The sequence below is a fragment of the Diospyros lotus genome, chromosome 7 (assembly GCF_014633365.1).
Source record: "Diospyros lotus cultivar Yz01 chromosome 7, ASM1463336v1, whole genome shotgun sequence".
NCBI lineage: Eukaryota > Viridiplantae > Streptophyta > Magnoliopsida > Ericales > Ebenaceae > Diospyros > Diospyros lotus.
Genome location: NC_068344.1, coordinates 4119051 through 4141369, shown reverse-complemented (window position 1 = coordinate 4141369; position 22319 = coordinate 4119051). Strand labels below are relative to the sequence as shown.

The window sequence follows — 22319 nt, the reverse complement described above, 5'->3', positions numbered from 1 at the left end:
GGCCGCAATGGCGCCCCTCATTTTATTTTACTTTAACATCGAAATATTTATGTCTGATGCTATAATACATCTAGACATATTGATAAATGACGATATGAAACAATTAGATTACGTTCTCTTTATTATTTTTAAGTCATTTTTAATTTTTAATTTCCTATAATAATGAAAACTCATTCTCTTTGTTATTTTTAAAAATAAAAAAAATTATAAAAAAAACTCAAAAGAACAAAAAATTATTTTAAGTGTTTTCATTCAAAACAAACTCTAAACTTAAAACACATTTATTTATTTATTTATTCATATTTTATTTTTATAATAAAAAAAATATTATAAAATTCATTAATTTTAAAATATATATATTTAATAATATATTAATATTAAATATTTTTAATTTACAAAATAATTAAATTTATTAAATAAAATATCATTAAAAAATTATTTTTAAAATTTAAAAGAGAACGCGTTTTCTAATAATCTATTTTGAGAAATAATTTTTCAAAATGATAAAAAGAACGCGTTCTTAATTTTCTAAAATCAGACTACCAAAATAAAAAATTAAAAATAAATTTAAAACTCAAAATTAAAAATTAAAAAATTTTCTTTAACTGAAAATAAATTCAAAATTCAAAATCAAAAATTAAAAAACAAAAAGAACGCAGGCTTAGTGATTGAGAATTAATGACCATTATATGATTTATCTAGTGAGGGTAAGAGTTGTGATTAAGGACAGAGGAACATGGTTAAAACTTAAAAAATCATTTTCCAACCATCAATAATTGAAACCCAATCTTTTCTTAGTTTTTTAACCATTACAAGATTTAATGAGTAACAAGAAGTTTCTCTTAAGTGGTTAAAGTTTTTATAAATTTTAAAAAATGGTTAATAATTTTATAAAAGAATGTTAATAACTCTTTGAAGAAATATTTATAATTTTGCAAGCGTCAAAATACTGTGTTCAAATAGCATTGCCGTTAATCTTATTTGTCTTCCTAATAACTAGAAAGTTCGTTAGCGTTTTTAAAAATAACACTGACTTCTTATTAAAAAAAAAAAATTACATTTAACTTCTCATCCATTTGCCAGAGCTTACAAATTCATTTGAGTATATATCAATGATATCCGACAGAGTGTAAATCTAACACAACAAAGGGTAATTTAATAACCTGTGAGGGATATTTCCAGTATTCATATCAAATCTTAGGAATATACATCATGTATTTTACTCTTTCTTTTTTATTTATTTTTTTATTTTTTGGTTTGAAGTTAAAAATACCAGCCACAACTGATACAAAAATACTTACTAAAAGGGGCTGACCCTGCGGGCCAACTTCAACATGCATTCAGGCACAAGTCTTTTTCTTGGAGGAGCATTTGCATCTTTTGCAAGGGCTTCTGGGTCTCCAGCATGAATGTAACCTACTAAATCTTCAAACAGTTTATCTTTCCCACCTCTCATTGGATCCTACAAACACAATCAAAACAATTTCTTTCAGCTATGAAGATAAAAGTTTTTAATTTCTTTTTTACTAGGAAAAAAAAATGAAAAATGACATCTCGGTACACAAGGTTTCCCATTCTGAGAGAGTTGTTTTTGTACCTAATCTTATCCTTTTATAATGAAAAAGCTAATTCTATAATTTGAACCTGTAACCTTCTAATAATTACAAAGAACCAATCTTCTTGTCACTACCAAGGCCCACCCCTTTGTCAATGCATGTTTGTACAGAACAAATTATAAGAAAGTGGAATTAGGAAAGGTGCAATAGAAAAATGCAGGTATTCAAACCTGTGGGAGATTTAGGCAAAAACTGATTTGGAAAAGATATGATGATACTGTTAATAATGACGGCCAGATACAGAACTGCAGGGAGTGAATCAACAAGAGGGTGAACCATAGACTGGAAGGAGTGAATCAACAAGCCAAGTGTTTGTACTGTCACAGTAAGGTTGCTCTATTGTGATCGGGTTTGAGCAGTGCAACCAACCTCATTGTTAAAACATAAGTGAAAAGCTACACACAGAATACAACCCTCTCCCAACCCTAGCAAAGGATGGGAGGCCGGCAGTTGCACCAGACACCATTCTTTTAACAGAAGGAATAAAGACTATCAATCAGTTGGTTGGTTACCTGGACAAACACGTCTGTGTGAGTTCGTCCTTCGTATAAAATTAGTTCAGCTTTCACTCCCACTCTTTCAAGAGCATCTGCAAAGTTCTTGCTGCACAAAGGAACATTTAAGTGGCTATTGGGCAATTGCAATCTTGCAAAGGAAGTGTTAAATCTTCCCATGCAATGATCTGCTGCTACTTGTAATTAAACTGGAAAAGCATTAATCAACAAAGTGAGTGGATTCAATGGACTTCTGATGTAGAACTTGCAGCCTAGAATACAAATAAAATCGCAAGCTAAAATTGAATTCCAATGATGTGAACAAATAACCAACAATATTCTAACAGGATCAAATAAATAAAGGGATGATTACAATGAATATAACTCTACATGTAATACAGGAAACAAAAATTAGTACAGTACTAGGTTGAGCAACCAAGAAATCATTTTGATTGAGCCTTGTGCTACTTGTATAGATCTTTAGAATGATCAGTATAAAACTGTAAGACCACAACATTATAAATATGTATGCTTTTAAGCTCAACATTTTGCTTACTGGCATACTCCTTTCCAAGTGAGTGTAAATTCATTTTCTTACAGCATTCTTCAATATTATTTTCCATAGAAAACCCAAACCCTGCACTTTTGGAGGTTTGAATTTTTTCTAAGCTTTCATGACCATTTGTTCATTTATACGCCCTTTTGAGTCTTAACGGGCAGGTTAGTGTACAAGAATTCTTCTACTCTGAGTTCTGAGGAAGATCAAGTGTATAGTCTCAATCTCACCTGACATGTGAAGAGGTTTCCATGGGTGTTGTGAATACAGAAAAACCAAAAGGAAAAGGAAATATTTCTTTTGTGGCAGTATCCTACCCTGTGGAGAAACATTTAAAAGAGAAAAAATACCTAACTGGTTGGTGGTTATTAAAAATTCTACCAAGACATTAATGCCTGCTGCTAGAACACTTCATCTTAATACATTTAAGTGGAAGAATCAAAATATTATCTAACTGTTTTACTCTCCCTCTCAACCATGTTATTTAGTAACTTGGGTAGGTTGGTGTAACCCAACTCCCAAGTTCCCTTCATTTCAGGTTTTTTTTTATTTTAAAAACAAAAACAAAAAATGTCATTGCAGCTATGTTTCCTTCTTTTCCTTGTTAGTTGTTGCCAATTGCTATAGCTCAAACCACCCAACCACTAAGCTATAGTTTGGGTGGTTTCAAGAATATGGTGGGTTGGTCCTTTGAAGGCAGAGAAACCACCTATTGAGGTTTGATTTAAAACGTTTTCCAAATCCCCCAAACCACCCGCCCCGCCCCTAGCTAACCAATTTCTTAAAGATCCATGACCTCAGTTTACAACCAAATTTATGGCCATGCTCCTATAACCGTAGGTTGCATTTGGATAGGATCATTTAACCCTATCATTTGGAATTTGAAATTCCAAATTCATTATTTGGACACACTTTTGATAAAAGCATTTAGATTTAGGTCCAAAATTTAAAGAGAATCTGGACCAAAAAAATAAAAAAATTTGAAAGGACACCTAGATAGATGTTATTTCAAATGATAGAATTTGAAATGCAAGTATTTCAAATTGCAAATTTCAGATGACATCAATTGAAATCCCTCTATCCAAACACAACCTTAAAGGATATTAAGGAAAATATTTCTGTACTGTAAAGAAATTTCAATAGTTTCTGAACCCCCTCTCCAATAGAGCAGCAGCAACTTTATTCAACATTTGATCCTGTTAGGTATAACTTTAGTGTAAGTGGCAAAGTATAGATAAAATTTGATAGTTTAAAGGTAAATGACATTAGTTCCAGTTAAATGTTTAAAAAAAAAAAGAAGCGGGAAATCAGAAAGAAATGGTCAAAATAACTAGCGGAAGAAGTTATCTTAAATTTGAAGATTGGGTTAAACATGACCTGTCAACTCAGTCAGGGAAAGAAATTATCTAACCTTGAACATTGGGTCACTGTTGTAAAACCTCATACACATAAATGAAGCAAGAATATTTTGCTAAAGTTCCAATTTTAGAGTCAAGGACCCTTCAGTGGTTTCCATTACTTCATAAAAGCCTACTATAGGGTACAATAGACATAAGACTAAATCCTACTGATCTATGTAACCTAATTAAACTTTATCAAAATGTTCATCACGAGCTTAAGTTTGTAAGTTAAACAATCACTTTGAATGTGATGAATGTGTAGTTTTTGTCAAGTACTTCAATTCAAAGTGTTCAATGAATTGAAAACAGTTTTACTTATGAACAAAGAAAAGATCACGTCCATGAAACTGAATGCTTGCCTTGAAGCAATTTAGGTTTAATAAATAATCAGTAGGCTCTTCTTCAAGGGCTTTAGTTTTGTTGCCTCTGTTGTCCCGGGTATGTCCAGTATATATTGTACATTTTGATCTTTATACATATTTATATTTGATCAAAAAAAAAAAAATCAGTAGGCTGCAGAATTACCATAGTTAGATTCCTTTTTTTTTACATTGCATTTGTTCTGTTCATTATAGGTGTTTCAGAACTTCGAATAGCATACCTATTTATTCAAATGAAAAAAAAAATTCTCTGTGATATTTTTATAGTATGAACAAACTATCTCAAGGGTGAGACCACATCATGATTTTAGCTGCAACCAATAAACGGGCTTCTATCTGATGACAAGGGTGAGCACATGTATTCTTTTTATATTCCATTTTCTGAACTATCTAAATTCTGATTTTAACGTGTTGAATTGTTAACTACTATCTCATCTAAAAAGTTTCATCTCATCTAAAAAGTTTAAACATATACATAGAGAGTTAATTTTATCTTTTATACTGTTTTTACTCTCATTGTGCTCCATCGTATATGACTAGACTTCACTATATAACTAATCTAAACAAATGAAATATTGGATTATTGGAGGTTAACAATTCAATACTAGGTTCCCATCACAAAAAGATCATCTTGCAACTTAAAAGAACATAGGGTAAATTGCATAGACCACCCCTAAGGTTTAGCATAATTGCAAGGAATACCCCTTACATTTTCAAAATAGCAAAAAGAACCCTTCTGTTAGTCAAATGTTATGTAAGATGCTGAAATAACAAATTTACCCTCAAAATAAAAATGATTTCTGATTTCAGCCAAGAATTAAAAGAAGAAAGAAAACTAATGATGACCAGCTGCTGGTTGCCCGGTCACTATCAATGCCAATCTTATATCTCTAAAAACAGAGAAAGAAGAAGAAATCAGTAAAGATCCACAATCCCAATCTGGAAGGAGTTTCCAAATCTGGAACCTAGATGATCTAAAATGCACAAATCAAAGAGAGAGAGGGGGGGAGTGAAACCCTTGCTGACAAACCTCATCGGCAAGGGGGTTTCAGCATCTAGGTTCCATTGAACCCAGATCATTTGGGTACTGACGAACCCAAAATAGAAAAAAGAAAGAGGGGAAGGGAGAAATTTACGGAGATAGTGGCAAGTAGTGGAGGTGAAGGGAGGTTGGCGATGAAGGGAGCAGCCGCAAGAGGGAGAGGAGAGAAAGGGAAATGAAGGAGAAGAAAGGAAAAAAAAGGAGAAAGAGGTTTAATATTCAGAGTAATTTGGTCATTTTATAGTGTTTAACGGGGTTAACTAACGACAGGGGAAAACTTGCAACATAACATCAAACCTTAGGATACTTATTGCATTTTTTCAGATGTCAGGGGTAGCTTTTGCAATTATTCCAAACCTCAGGGGTACCACATGTAATTTTCCTAAGAACATAATGACAAAGCAATGGAAGAATCTCCTGGGGTGATGTTCTTTGGGCCCCCAGGTTCCGTGCTCGAGCCTAGTCAGGGAGAGAAGCTCAGCAGTCAGAGCGATCCTGAAAATTGAAAATTACTTGTCGCCCTCACATTTGCGGCGGGACTAAAGATCGAACTGGCCACTGAGTCTTCTGATTTACATCTTCTGCTGACATCGTGGGGCCGAACAACGAGGGCACTCGTGTTGGTGCATTAACCAAAAATAAATAAATAAAAAAAAACACGCATGTCTTGCCAAAAAGAAGAAAGAGAAGAGATTATATGCAGTTATTGCAGTACTTTTGAGAGCAAACGCAGACCTGGCATCGAATGGAATAGAATAATCTCCAGTGCCATGAAATAGGGCAATAGGAGGTAGAAGAGAAACAGCATTTCTAATACTTGGATCCTGTACCAATAGTTCAGGAGAAAATCGATGCAGAGATTCCTCCCCTTCCATTATGCTGTAAAGTAGAAATATGAACTTAATAAGGGATTGTAGAATGTCAGGCATAAAAGAAGTTGTTGCCCAAAATAACTCATCTTTCGGATCCAGACTGGGAAATCAAGAAGATATGTACCTCAAAAAGACTGAACGGTACAGTCCTCGACTATGGAAGTGATCCACTAAGCTAAACAAATTATACCTGTTGAAAATGCTGGGTAAGTGTAATGTTTTTCTAAAACTACTTTATACCAAAAAAGAAAAATAACAGACAGCTTTTCTAGAAAACAAATTGGACAATAAAAGCTTCAAAGGGATGAAGCATCTTACTTTAATGAAAAATTTAGAGCATTTACCCAAGACCATATGATATTCCGTCTCCAAGCATATTCCTAGATTACCTTATGACCTCAACATGAAATTTTCAACTCGATGGGCATTGCAGGTTTTATTATTGTTTACTTTTAAGTATAAACAGAAATTGCATGCTTTGCATTTAAGTTTCAGATTGTCATCCAAGTGACTGCAGTTGGAGCAAAAATGCCCCAAAAGGTAGAGTCAAACAGAGACAAAATCATTATTGTTGGCACCCCAATATATCTGTTAAGTGCTGCAGTCACATGACCATGTCCTGGAAACTCGCAGAGAAAAGAATCTAGGGCAAATCCCCCAAAGACCCATACAAAATGATTGTTCCAACTATACCACATGATGTACAAGAACCACCAATCAACAGATTTAGCTGGCACATCTTGTAAAGTAAATATGTAATTGCATTTGATAGGTCACACATTGTTATTGCATCCAATATGTTTGACACCAATTCCAACCCATAGACCCGCATAGATATAACTCACGATTTAGATCCTCCAACTTTGTCAGTCAATGCTACAAAAACAAACATAAAGGAAAGAGGCTACGTGCGAAATTTCAGAATTCAAATATAACGTTACCCTCCAGATAAACCAAAATAAGCTTTTATCTGAGACACACTCCAAGAGTTGCTCTCTGTTTCGCCAGCCTCTTCAACTGCCCTCTTTAACAGAGCACAAGAAGCAATATGGGCGCCAGCTGACTGTCCCATTAAATAAATCCTACAAAAAGCACAACCAAACAAATAGCAAGATTAGCAATAAAGTATTCTAATGCCATAGAAATGTATGCGAGATATTGAAATAAGTTATAAAGTAACTACCTATTGGGATCTCCCCCATATTCAGCAATATGATTGCACACAAAAGAGATACCTTGACAAGAATCCTCTACCATATCACTCATAGTCCCCTGAGGGAAATTTCTGAATGTAAAGTCAATCATCAGAGAAGTGTTAAAGACAGCCAAGGTATGCACATTGGGTGAAAGTCAATACTGCCAGAGGAGCAATCTGAAGGGATGAAAATGTGCATCAGGATTACATCCAAGGACATATAATAAATAGCATAGGACAAAACAGAAGTCTGCAGATGTCATTGTTTGGAATCTTAAGTTCAATTGATTTACCTGTAGGACAAACAACAGGAGATTTCCATGCACCAGAGCTGGTTATTTAATTGTATAAACTACTAACTATAACAAGTTCATTCTTGTTAGTTATGGGTGCAGGGGCGGATCCATGTGCAGCTCACAATTAAAATTTATTTTTTAATATTGAAAAATAATTTTGTAATGTAAAAAATAATAATTTTTAATAATAATTCAGTCAAAAAAAAACTACAGTCCACCCCAAAATCTGTAATGTACAATTTTACACCTCAAAAAAAATTTTAGGCTCCCCCTATATAAATTTCTAGATCCGTCCCTGTATGGGTGTGAACATAATTCAGGGGCCTATATATGAGCCTACCATCATCGTGTAACAAAAAGGGTGATCACAGTTATAGTCTATTGAATTAAGCATGTTTGACATGCTGAAAAAAGAATTCTTCCATCGTCACGCCAATATGCCACTTGAGAGTCTAGAATAGAGATTATGACACATAATCTTTGCGGCAGTGGAGTGATAAGCGTCTTTTATACACTTATTTTGGCCTATAAACTTAGTATTTATTCATTTAATGGGTATGATTTCTACTTAATTTGGTTCTATGTGTGGTCATGTAGGTGAAAAACTCATTTGAAGATATTTGGAGCATAAATGATTATTTTAGTGTATGATTGGAGTTGAATCCGGCATGGAAGGCATGGATGAACATTTCGAGGTCGATGTTGAGGAAGTCCCAAAGCGGCGAGATGAAAATATAGAAGTTGAAGAATTGCGAGGCCAAGTGAAAGTAGCTCACAGCCTATTGTGGCATGCATACCACGGTAGGATTGCTATGGAAGAAAGTTGCTAGAGCTCACAATCCATTCCGCAGTAAGACCGCAGTTGGACATCTTTGCTGAAACTCACGGTCCTACCCCGGAATGCATACCGCAATAGGGCACAAAGCTTTGCGAAAAGAGCATTTCAGGCCCGTTTTCTTCCAAATCGAATAGACACAGATGTTTGGTTGATGCACGACTCTAAAGACCTAAAAAAGCCATGTAACTGATTTTTGGAAGGGAGAAGGAGGATTTCGAGGGGAGCAGAGAAGAAAGTAGCAAAAAGAAGGAAGAAGGGATTTTTGAAGAACTCAAGTTTTGGATTTATTTTTCTGTTCTTTCTTATATCTCACATCATGACATCCGTTTTTATTGTTTTTCCATTAGTTAAAACTATGTTGGGCTAGGTGTTTTGCAACTAGGGTGAATAATGAAACCTCGATTCTTGTTGGCTTAAGTTGAAGTTACCCGTTGTTACCATACTTTTGTCTTAACAGTTGATTGTTTATTACACTCTAATTCCGTTTTGATGTTTGATCACTATTAAAACGTGTTTGTGATTCATATTGCTTTCGAGAAATTCCATACAAATTAGCACATGGTAATAAACAACATAAGGTCTCACAATAGGTAGAGATATTACTATGCGTTGTGAAATCAGATTGTGATGATCATTGAGAATGAATGCATGTTTATATATTCGTAGGTTGATTAGAGATAATTAATCTCATATATATGTATAGAACCGAATGACTATTGAGAGAGGCTTTTGGTTGTCATAGGATCATTGATTTTCAACTCAGGACAAGAAGTAGCAAACTCGAATAATGGATGCTTAGGTCATATCAAGAGCGATGGTGGATTCATGAACCCTAGTGCCTTAGATTATTGAGTTTCAAAACCAAAAGAATTATTTTGTGATTCTATAGTAGTGATTTAGTTATAGTTATTATAAAACCAACTATTAATAGCATATAATTGTGTGTGTCTTGTGAAGGTTAAGTGTGGTTAAAGTAGAAATCATTAGCTAATCCTCGTGGGTACGACACTCTACTCATCATTATATTATCTGTTACGATCTGTCCACTTGCAAGATAGATTCCACAGACATAGAGCATTTTAGGATATAAGAAATGTGATAAGACATTTAATTTCATGTAAAGTGGAATCTAGGCATTCAATAATCAAACTAAATAAATGTGGGCTATTCTTTTCAATATTAGCAAAAAATTGAACACAAAAACTTCTTTGATAGATTGTAGGTATGAAATCATATCATAAAAGAATCATCATCTGTCTGCCAAAATCCACCAACCCCTCCAGAGTAGTCAACAGGACAGTTGTACCATGGGAAAAGCATTTCATGCTTTAAGTTAAATTCATATCACCTGTAATCTATGCAGGCAACTATGATGTCTCTCTCTGATAACTGCAGCCCTAAAAGAGAACCCCATGCTTTATAACTGCATCAACAAAATACTAAAACTTTGTAAGAACGAAAAAGCAAGCATGCAAGTGATATAACCTCAAGAATAATTGGGGGGGGGGGGGGGGGGGGGGGATTTGTTAACAAAGAAAAGAAAACACCAAGTGACCCTTCAAATGTTTCACTTTTTTGTTCTTTGTTTCTTTATGTCATCAGACTTAACCAAACCAGCATAAGCACACATATATACACTTTTAGTTTCAAATTCTTCCCACCCTGCCTGCCAACTTGCTCTTTTTTCTTTTCTTTTTTTTTTGGCTAAACTAATGTTATTTATCCTGTTCCATTGCATAAAATATCTTTTTTATATTCCCTTAGGAGTAAGGAATATTTTCCACAAAAGTGTCCAAGTGAAAACACGATCACCATTTCACTTTCTTACAAGTGGCATGGCTGAAATTTCATATTAATTTTTCGAATTTTAAGTTGTTTTAACAGCCAATTCATGCATATCACATTAATCCAGAAACTAAATTAAAATCACTTACCCAATGATCCAGGCTCCTCCAGTTATAAATGCAACAACTGGCTTTGGGCCATCAGTATTTTTAGGTAAGTAAAGATCAAGCCTGCACAAGTAAACTTTCATCAGTATTTCATCCCACAAATCCCAACCACATCTGGATTACAAGAAATCAATTGAGTAATAAATTATACCTATTTCTTGGTTGATCACCATAAACTATACCTCTATGAACCTGCCTTGAGAAGAAATAATAAAAGGCCACTGCACAAACCACTTAACTTAGTTATGCTCTACCAACACTGGGTGTGACGAAAATGACCTCATAATTGCAAGTCTTAGAAACCAAAACAATGGTCTAAGAATAAAACAAGTAGGCATAAATATGTTGAAGGGTGATAGCCACATATACATGCAAGAGACATGGATAGGACACTACAAACACCATATTCAGGCAATTTTAAAAAATATCAGGAAACTACATGTCTAGAACATGACAAAAATAAATGTATACTACTGTGTGTGCATATGAAAATGTTTATTTTCTTTCTTATTTCACATAAAAATATTTTATTATATTATAAAAATAAGAAAATACTTTTCACATTATAATATATTGGAAAGCAATGAATAAAAAGAATCTAACCATCTATTTTGGGGGTGCTCTATCCATAGGTAATTTTTTTTTTCTGTAAATATCCATAGGTAAGTTGGAATTTATGATTTTTAAACTATTAAAATTAAAAAATCTAAATGAAGGGAAAAAAGGTGGAGACTCATATTTTCTTATTTTAGTACTAGACGTGGAGACCCAATTCTTAATAGTAGTTGCCAGTTTGATGTGATCTTGTGTTTATTCAAGTACAGAACAGGTGCTGCCATCAATGGATGTTTCTTTCTCATGTTGAAAGAGTGATCATTGATAAATTATAAATGAACTATAAAAATTAATATGACACCTTTAGGTGATACCTAATGTCTTTGGAAGTGTCTAACAGGTATCAGCATCCATTTTGATGCTTCACATGGATGCGGCACCAATTTGAAGTGTCTATGCTTCTAACAAACAATAATAATGCAACAGAATGTAGAATGTTGCAAACCTTGAATAAAACCAGGGAAAATTAGGAAAGAATAAAGGCCAAGGCCAAGAAATCTTAAGATCCATCTGTAACCTACCCTGAATAAAAATAAACGATTAGTAACATGAAGAAAGAAAGCAATATAATAAAACTAGCAGCATTCATTTTTTAAAAGCTCATATAAACAACAGGGAAAAGCCTGCAAGTTAATCTAATTTCTTCCTCTCTCTTCCCCCATTTACGTATCCTCACATTGGAAGCCACACCACTTCTCATGTAAAATGTCCAAGGGATTGAAGAATTCGACTCAACCAAAGGAAAAGTTAAAGGAGAATCAAGGGTTTTTGGCCAAAACTTTATCATCAAGCCTAAATCCCATTTGGTGGGGTGGGCAACATGGATTCTAACTCTCCAATCATCCCTATCTATAGCCAATATCTTCTGTAAGATTGTTATATTCTATGTCGTGTCTAAAAGTTCCTCACCAAGTTTCATTCAGCCAATAGTTTCTTAGTTATTAAAAAAAATACCAAACTAATACTCTTTCTGAATTACTTCTGAGTCTAGGATTTGACCTTGACACATCATATATCCCATAGGAAGAAAAAGTGCATACCAGGAAAAATACATATTAAAAAAACTTCCAGTTTGTTAATGTGATCTATTGGGTTCAAGCTTGAGATAACTAAATCTCCCTGATCAGATTGAGTTTGAGTTTCAGATAGGATTGCATTTGAGTTTGAGATAGGCGGTTGATTAGATGTATTGCTTTTTTTTTTTGCATATATACATGTGCACACAACCATATTGAACAATAGTAAAATACAAAAAAAATTATTATCACATGGTATTAGAGCGATACCTAACAATAGGCAATTAGTTAGATTCATCTCTTTCATGTCTTTTGTATATATACACTTTCATACAACCGTATTGAACACAAAGAGAAAAATCAAAATTCTTGATTCTGTTCATGGAGGCTTAAAAAAAGAGTAAATTATAGAACTTGGGGAAAAAATCAAATGGAACTAGAAAGTGGAGTTATCTTCATCTCCATTCCAAAGGCCAAGGTAGATTAGAATGTGGTTATCATGGAGATGCCAACATAATGATTAATAATAATAAAAATAATCCTTCAATTGCCCTAAAAGTTTGCTGTTTCATGGTTTTCAGGTTTGTGTACTGGTATTTTAAGCTTTGTTGTCTATATCCTTTTCCATATGCAATTAAACCTACTGATGTCTGTACTTAAGTATCAGCACATGAAAATGAAAAGCAACAGCTATGTGTTGGTATATGTTGAACCATGCATGGACTTAATTCCCATTTTCTCCCCTTCTGTGGTTCCTGAAAAATTCATATCCCTAGGAATACCCCGCATAAGCATCCTTTGGAAAAAAAATTGATGCATTAACCTACTCGTGGTGGATTTTGGAGCATAGTCAGTTACTAATGAGGATATTTCCATTTAGCAACCTTAGCAATAAATTGTTATACATGATAGTGCAGGTTGTACCAGAAGAACAGTGTCATGAAATGCATCCATCTTGGCAATCCATACCATTTAACGGTCTGTTGGATATTTATTATGCCAATTAGTCCTTCAGATCAACTTTTTTTAGTCAAAGTTTATAATTTATTGTAGAAGTAGAAGAATGAGTGAATACACATATTATTTGAATCCATTAGCATATAACTAGAAAAAAGTAGGAGTCTCTATGATGCATACCCCCAACTGCAGAAGAAACATTATTGATTCCAGTCAGTTCCTAGATGTTATTCTTGCTCATTCTCATTCTACACTTCAACCTTTTGCAGTCAAGTTTTTGTTTACTTTCAATGTGCCTTCTCCACAAGCACCAACATCAGGAGATTTTACCAAAATCATTTTTGTGTCAAAGTTAAGAACTTCGCATTTAAGGCAGAACATGATATGATTGGTAATATTAACTCTTGTCAACCATGAGATTTCTTTTATAAGATATTTGTTGTAAACAAGAAAACACCAACTAGTCTGCAAGCTTTCCCTGTTGTTATTCAGCAAAATAACAAGTGAGCATGAGCCAAGAACATAAGGTGCAAGAACACTCAACAACTTGTGATAGTTAGAAGTAATACAGAGTAAGTTTAGATGATAGGACTAGTCCTATCACTAAGGAGAAAAATCAAAATATTTACATCCTCAATTTAAGTTTGGATACATCCAAGAATGGTTGCAGACTCTATTGTCCTAACATATATCACAATTTGAGTGACAGTATAATGTTTTGGAAGGTACAGAAACTGCCTAAGCCATCACATCTTTGGAAACACCAAAAAGGTATATACCCAAACTCAAGTTAGAAGGGCACCAAAAAGACTTTGCGCTATAACTGATATCCTATTGACAGAGTGAGCCAGAAGGCATACCTTTTGTGTTATGTTAAGTGTTGTAAACAGCTGCAGTACAGCTCCAACATCGTGGAATTTCAGTCTCTATATTTAAATAGCATTAATATAATTGTTAGTGTTAGGATGTGAGTAACAGGAATGCGGAAATAGGGATCCTTGCTGTGGAGAATGCTAAGTTCAGTTTCTATGCTATAACTCCCAGTTCAAAACTTCAAATTTCAGAATCTGCCAAACAGCCAATACAGGGGTGGACACTCAATCAATCTTGTTCATCTTTGAAGTTTCATAGATCCTATCTAAGTAGTTTAGTTACATTTTTGGACTAATTTCTTGTTTTCTATATTAGAACATTAAATGATAAGAGATTCCCAGATATTTTCATTTTCATCTTCCATTTTTTCTCCTAATCAAGAGGACACCGAGAAAGATACAGCCATTTCATGTGGTATGGATGTTGGAAGTGAAGTGCAGTTGCAGCATTATATGATTGTCATGACATCTTAAACACAAAATATCTCTAGATATAATTCTGTACTATTTATTCATGGGCTATCATGCAACAACAACAAGACCACCACCATACCAGGTCTTAAATCACATTAGAGTAGGCAACACGGATTCTAGCTCACCAATCAAAATATGCATGCAATAAAGTTGCGGGAAAATTCAAACTTAAATCAGAGAGATATAGCTTGAGAGATTAGAATAGTTGTTAGCAGTGGGCTTAATGACGCAAGTTCAAGACCAAAAGCAAGTTCTGACTCATCAATTAACTATTAATGCTTTATGTGATAAAGAAAATTGAAATTATTTATATATATACATTTCTAATGGTTAGTCAGAAACCAAAAAATGAATTTGCATTTTTTTTATTTTTTGATAACTATCTATTTGTTTCCTTTTCCACAACCAAAAATAAATAAAATTTAGTCTCATTTTCTTGTTTTTTTCTTTTTCTTTGTTTTTACCTTTCCTTTTCTATTCCTCCACATAGTTTAATTCAATATATACATGCTATTATTAAAAGTGAAGAAACCAATTTGGTGAAGCCAAAAAGTGAAGCCTTGTAGAATTTTGTCTATGCCCAAATCGATCATAAAAAATTTAAATTCACAATTTAAATCAACTTTCCTCTAACCATTCCAAGGATAGAGATGTAAAAACACAATAAGGTTATAATTGCCTACTTCTTTAAGATAATCCTTTCATGCAATTCACTTTGTCTATTTTCTTTCATTCATGTCTTTAATCTTTTCAGTCAATATTTCCCCAGTTTATCTCTTTATAAACTTGATGGAAATCAGAATAGGTAACTTTATTCATTGTCCAGAGCCCTTTCTTCCCCCCCTCCCTTTGCATTTATCAATCTTCCCTTTTTTGCATACATTCTTGGTTCTGTGTTCTTAGGGTGCTCCTCAAATTCGAAAGCATTCACACTTAGGAACTGCCTATAACCAGGTGCCCCACCCTTGTTGTATGTGTGCCAAAGGTCCAAGATGTGAGGGCCATAGTCTGTAGTGAGGTGAGTGCCATTGGTGCCATGTGAGGACCAAAGTGCCAGGGAGGGCAACATGAGAAGAGTGCACCTTTGTATTTGGATGGTTCGTAGCTTATCCATGCAAAACTACCCACATATTACAGGATTATCACGAATTGTGGGATTGTGGTCATAGGCATTGAGGCAGAACCACATTAAACCTTGTGTTATTTATTTTCTCTTAATTTATGTTATTTTATCATCCAATCCTAGGTGTATAGGGTGTTACACCACCCAACATTTGGTATAAAGAATTATACTGTAGAATTCAAATATATATAATTCTAATCACATCTAGCAAATGTTCTGTCATTAAGATATCTTGACATTTGTCCTGCTATATCTTCATGATCACTTCTGTTTATGTTTTTGTTATACACTTCCACAAATTGGTTATTCATTTTGACCGACAGTTTCCTTCGCATTTTTGTTGTATTTTATATAAGAGACAATAATTCAGACCAATGGCGTCCGCCGCGGCCTCGAATTCACGCAGAATCAAAACATGGGAAAACAGAACAGATCAAAAAGAAATCAAGAGATCATAAGGAAAAACTGAGAGAAATTCAAATAGTTACTCAAGATATCGGAAGAAGTTGAAACCAAGGCGAGTCGTCTCCGACGTAGTACGCTCCCTAAATGACTGGCCGCCGTTGGCGGAGGAAAAAGGGGAAACGTTGTCCCCAGCGGTCTGACGACGGCGCTTCTGGTAAAAACTAGCGCTGGAACTGGTGACACTGCTGAAGCTTGAAGACCTAGGTAAAAACGGCTTGGCTTCGAGGCCATTCCGGTCCTCAAACATCGGAGAAATGAGAAGACGCGTGGCTGACAGATCGTCCTCCGGTGATCTTAGAAACATCGTCCCCGATGCTGCTGGAACTGTCGGCATCTCCGGGGACGAAGACGACGCCGGAGGCGGTGGTTTTACGGATATAGGTAGCATTTTTACTTGTATAATGAGAGAGAGAGAGAGAGAGAGGATGATGATAATTTGGATTGCAGTTGGTAATGGTTTAGCGTGGCTTGGCAATGTCTTCGGCGCCGGGAATTTAGGAGAAGGAAAGAGGGAACGGCAGAACAGAAGAGCGCAATTGTTGACGAAAAAGTAATGGAGGCTGCTGATTGGTTCCACTTGGCGTGTCATGATAGGCTAGCTGCCTTGTCATTTCCTTCCATTACCGTTACGATTGGTTCTCCGTTTTGTTTTTCTAACTTTTACTTCACTTCTTTTCCTTTTCACTTTGGCATTCCTAATACTCAGCTGAGCCGTACTTAGTCCCAAGTGTCACACTGAGCTTTAATTTAATTAATTTATTAATAATTTTATATAATCAAACTCCCTTTATCTTCACCTAACTCTACTTGCCTCACCTAACCTCAACTCGCCTAGATCATCTCATCTCAATCCTAAACAAGGCATTAGTCACTGTAAAAATATTTGATTTGAAATCTTCTATTTAAATACAAGTCACCAACTTAATTAAGATGATTTCGCAATAATATTTAGATACAGATATTAACAATAACACTAAAATTACCTATAAAACATGGTCTAAACTTTTATACTCTCAATCGACGTCTTTTACTAATATTTAAACCTTTTAACTAAATCGATTTAGAGAGACTCAAAATCAATTTAATTTGCAAAACAAAGTCAAACTAACTTAATTCAATTAAATTTGAATTTGATTGAGTTGGGTCTCAATGCTAAAATTTATACCATAATATTAAAATTTTATAATTCAACTTATGTTATACAAAAATATTAAAATCTATGAAAACATGTTTTAATCTAAATTGTGTTTGGTATAGAGGTGTTATCCAAGGTAATTCTATGACTTGTCTGGTTTATAAAAGGTATAAATATATTGTTAATTTGTATTGGGTATATGAAAAGACAATAATAATTCTCAAATAAATTTGATTCTCTAATATTCTAACCATTATCAAGGGTATTTTGATAATAACAACATAGTCTCCATCAAGAATCAAGTCGAATTAAAATATTTTGGTGGGGTGGCGGGATTAAATAATGTCACCCTCGTGGAATTAAGTTATCTTAGATTGAACCAAACACGAGTTTAAATTACCGTTAGAAGTATCGTTTTCAATTTACTTGAATTAATTATTTTAATTATAGTCACAACAATTTCAAAATAAATGGCAAATATGAGCCAACAAAAGTAGGAGGTGTTGGAGAGATTTTCAAAAAGAATTTGTTATAATATGGTTGGGAAGAGATCCAAGTCAAGAAACTAGAGGTTGTAACCCTTCACTTATTTGAATTTTATTTATACTTAAGAATTGATTGTAACATTTGGTGAAAGATTGTATCACATAGGAATGGTTGTACCTTTGATGAAGGATTGTAACACTATCTATAAATAAATTGATATATTCTTGGATCAAAACACTTGAGAATTCTTATTGTTTCTCTCTCCTTATTCTTCTCCTACTTTCTTACATAAAATTTCATAATTTTCGTACATTCAAACATCAATTCTTTGTATTATTTTATTGTAGAATTAGAATGCAAATGATTTTGTATTTGTTATTAATTTCGTGTGTTCGAGTTTGTTGTCAGGAATTGCACATTCGTCAATAAACATTACTTTTGATTACATTGTATCTTGGAGACTTGTTTGGATCCCTTATACATTGTATTTTGAGACAAACAAATTCTTAAGGAAAACGAGTTTTCGATCCTTAGAATCTTTGGGTTACTGCAACATATTTGTCATTACAACACTACAATTCTTCAACAATCTTAAGACTTTATTTTTTGAAGTTGTGATGGCTCCACTGACTTCTTCTCTATGGGACTTTGCTGTTGATTTTGTGAAATTGAAGAGATTTGAAGTATCTAATTTCCAGTATTGGCAAAATAAACTACATTTTCTCCTTACCACACTTAATGTGGTATATGTGCTTACAACATTGAGATTGAAGAAAATCGAAGACAAAAGTTTAGCAAATGCAAGGGTAAGGCAGAAATGGGGTCAAGATGACTACATTTGCAAAGGCCATATTTGCAATACTATGTCGGATGCTCTATTTGACCAATACCATAGCAAGAAAAGTACAAAGAAGATTTGGGATGCTTTGGAGGCTAAGTACATGTCCGAGGATACCACAAGTAAGAAATTTCTAATCTCTAAATTTCATCAATATTGTATAGTAGACAATAGAAAAATAAGTGAACAATTTCATGAAATAGTCCACATTTATAACCAATTTCAATAACATGACATGAAAATAGACGAATCCTTTGTTGTATCATTCATCATTGATAAACTTTCTCCTAGTTGGAAAGATTATAAAAAGAATCTCAAACATATAAATGATGGCATTTCCCTTAAGGAGTTGGGCCTACATCTTCGAATAGAAGATGACTTTAGAGTGAATAACCATATTTGAATAGAAGAGGACTTTAGAGTGAATAACTCTAATGAAAACAATGGCTAATCTTCTAATGTCCATGTGGTGGAGGACGAAAAAGGTACCAACAAAAAGATGGAGGGAAAACAAAACTCTTCAAATAACAGCAATAAGAGAAAATTTGACTCCAAGCACAAGGGCTCAAAGGAGAAAAATGAGTCATGCTACAACTGTGGTAAGATAGGCCACATAAAAAAGGAATGTCGTCTTTTGAAGAAGTAAAAGTAAGATGGAAACTCTAACTTCATGGCTATGACAAGTGAGGTGTTTGTGGTGGAGAATAAAACTGAGTGGTGGATCAATTTAGATGCTAGTAGGCATGTATGTAAGAATCGAAACGTATTCAACACTTATAAATCTACTAAAGATGGAAAAACTCTACATGGAAATTTTCACCACAGTACTCGTGCTTGGCAAATGCAACATCAAATAGGAATTTACTTATGGAAAGACTCTCACTATCACCGATATTTACCATGTGTCGAAAATTAGGAAAAATCTTGTGTTTGGTGGTCTTCTTAATAAGTTTGTTTTCAAACTTGTATTTGAGTCAAATAAGTTTGTATTGTCTAAGGAAAGTGTCTTTGTTGGGAAATGGTTCTATTGTGATGGAATGTTCAAACTCAATACTATGAATAAAACTATAAATTTTGTTTATATTGTTGTTGATTCTTTATTTTTATGGCATTCACGTTTAGGACATGTTAACAATAGAAGTAGAAGTGTTGAGCCAACTGCTCATATTAATTAAGTTTTGATGATTAACAAAAATATTTTTATAATATAAATGTATTTATTTCTCACATAAAAAAATAAATTTATTTTGAATTAAAAGTGGGTACAAAGAGTAAATTTATTTTGAATTAAAGGTGGATTGTCTTTAGACATGTTTCCTTCTTTTGATCATTTATATATCAAAAGTTTATGTTTGAATTTTCATTTATTGATAAATGATTTTATTACTTATGCAAAAAGTATATTTATTTTGAATTAAATGAAAATTACTTTTAGATATGTTTTCTCTTTCTTATACAAAAAGAAAATTTATTTTGAATTAAAAAGAATTGGTTTTAAATATGTTTTCTCTTACTCATGCAAAAAGTAAATTTATTTTGAATTAAAGAATATTACTTTTAGACATATTTTCTTATTTTAATAATTTATGTCTCAAAAGCTTATATTTGAATTTTTAAATCTTGATTTCTTATGCAAAAAGTAAATTTATTTTGAATTAAAGGTGATACATGTTTTTTTATTATTTGATAAAGTCTAAACATTTTTTAAATTTCAAATTTTATATTAATCATTTCTTTAGTGGCTAAAATACTTATAAATACCCCCAAACTCATTTTTTGAGTATCCATTGCACATTTAAAGCTCCCAAAAGCTCTAAAGCTCCCAAAAGTTCTCAAGCTAATTTTCAAGTATTCCAAAACTCTCAAAGATTCATTGTTCATCCACCAAAGAGCCACAAGCCAAGAGGAGAAAAGTTCTTCAAATCTTCTACAACAAATCTGAATTTCTCCATTTGAGGTTACAATTTTATTTATTTATTTATTTAAATATTATTGCCTTGTATAATTTATTCTTAATTATTTATTTGTGTGCAAGTGTGGACAAATTATTTATAAATATTTAAATTATTATTGAGAATTGTATAGGTTTTCTAGATCCGTTAAAATCTAGGTGAATCTAGTTTCCAAGGTAAACTAGAGAAAAAACCTTGGTGTAGTGGTTGCCTAGAACACATTGTAATCTGTGTGTGTATCTAATTTTCAAGGTGAGCTAGTGTGGAAACCTTGATGATTTTGATTTAGTTGAACCCCAAGGGTGGTTAGACCTTAGAAGAGTGGAGTAGGTGTATGTGAAGACATCAAACCACTATAAATTGTCTTGTGCCTCATTGTATTTATTTTTGTTATATCTTATGACTTACATTTATTATTAATCTTAAATATAATTTATTATATTTATCAAATATATATTTTTCAATAAAATCATTAATAAAAAATATTTATTAAAATTGAGAAAAATTTTAATCACTCAATTCACCCCCTTCTTGAGTGACCATACCCTAAGGGACCAACAATTAGTATCAAAGCAGGTTCTAAAATATTTGTGATTATTAATCTCAAATCTTAGGATAAGATCTTATAATGGCCTCTTATTTTAGCCAATCCCTGGGTAATGTCTCAATCCCCTCTAGTCCTCCAATGTCCATTAGAAAAGATTATGCTTTTTGAAATATTAAGATGGAATCCTGTATCATTTCCATAAGTTATCTTTTATGAAGACTTGTTAGGGATGAATTTGATCTATCCTCTCAATATGAGGAAGAATGGTCAGAAGAAGTTCTAAGAAAAATAGAAATGGACCATAAGGCAAGGTATTTAATTCTTAGTTCTTTAATGCCCAGTGAGTGTGAAAAATTATTTTCATGCTTCACATCTCACGAATTATGGAAAGAATTAGAGAGAATTCATGAAAAACCAATAATTCTAAAATGAGTTTTCTTATATCTTAATATCAAATATGTAAGTTATGGCTTAGTGAGACAATTAGTAATTTGAATGGATGGTTCGAAAAAGCCTCAAATATTTTTAGAATGTTAAGGAAAATGAATGAAGATGCTAAAGAGTATAATGAAAAGAAAACATTAGCATTCAAAAGTGAGGAGAAAAAGAAAAAGAAAAAAGAGACAAGAAATCAAAGAGAAATGTCATTCCCGCATGGGATATAGATGATTCTAGTGAGTTATTCCAATCCAACAAGAAAAATGCACGTGTATGTTTTATGGCTATAGAAAAATAGGAAGATAACTTAGAGTTAGAAGAATTACAAAAAGCATATGAAGATGTATATAAAATATATATCTATTAAGAAAGAAGTCAAAACAACCAAGAAAAATCATAAAGAAGAAAATGAAAAATTAAATAATGAATTAAATAACTTAAAAGAAAAATCACAATAACTCAAGAAAGAAAATGAAGATAAATTAAAAGATTAATTAATTAATTTTGAAGAAGAAAACAAAATATTAAAAATTCAAAATAATAAACTATTTGTGGAAAAGAATGCAATAGAGAAAAGTTTAGCCACATTAATTTTAAAGAAAATTTCAAATCCCAAACCAAGGTATAAAACACCTGAGAGAGAATGTAAACAACCTAGATAGAGATCCCAAGCTAAGAGAAACAATATAGTACAAATGTGGATACCCAAAGGGGTAATACAAACAATGAATGAGTTAGATCATAAAATCTTAAATGTTGC

General features: G+C 33.0%; 1 protein-coding gene across 3 annotated transcripts; it reads right to left on the bottom strand.

The window, feature by feature from the left end:
• Window positions 1-1043: 1043 nt before the first annotated feature.
• LOC127806393 (isoprenylcysteine alpha-carbonyl methylesterase ICME-like) lies at window positions 1044-16703 on the bottom strand. Of its 3 annotated transcripts, none has more exons than XM_052343645.1 (11): window positions 16212-16703; window positions 11702-11773; window positions 10793-10862; window positions 10624-10704; window positions 10038-10112; window positions 7544-7645; window positions 7302-7442; window positions 6485-6550; window positions 6224-6367; window positions 2129-2219; window positions 1044-1462 (listed from the first exon to the last, which is right to left on the bottom strand). In XM_052343645.1, the coding sequence occupies exons 1-11, from the start codon at window positions 16549-16551 to the stop codon at window positions 1301-1303; spliced, it is 1344 nt and encodes a 447-aa protein (XP_052199605.1). In that variant the 5' UTR covers window positions 16552-16703; the 3' UTR covers window positions 1044-1300. The 3 variants fall into 3 exon arrangements, with proteins under 3 accessions (XP_052199605.1, XP_052199604.1, XP_052199606.1); XM_052343644.1 differs by having other exon boundaries at window positions 11702-11778; window positions 16187-16701; XM_052343646.1 differs by having other exon boundaries at window positions 16187-16533.
• Window positions 16704-22319: the final 5616 nt, after the last annotated feature.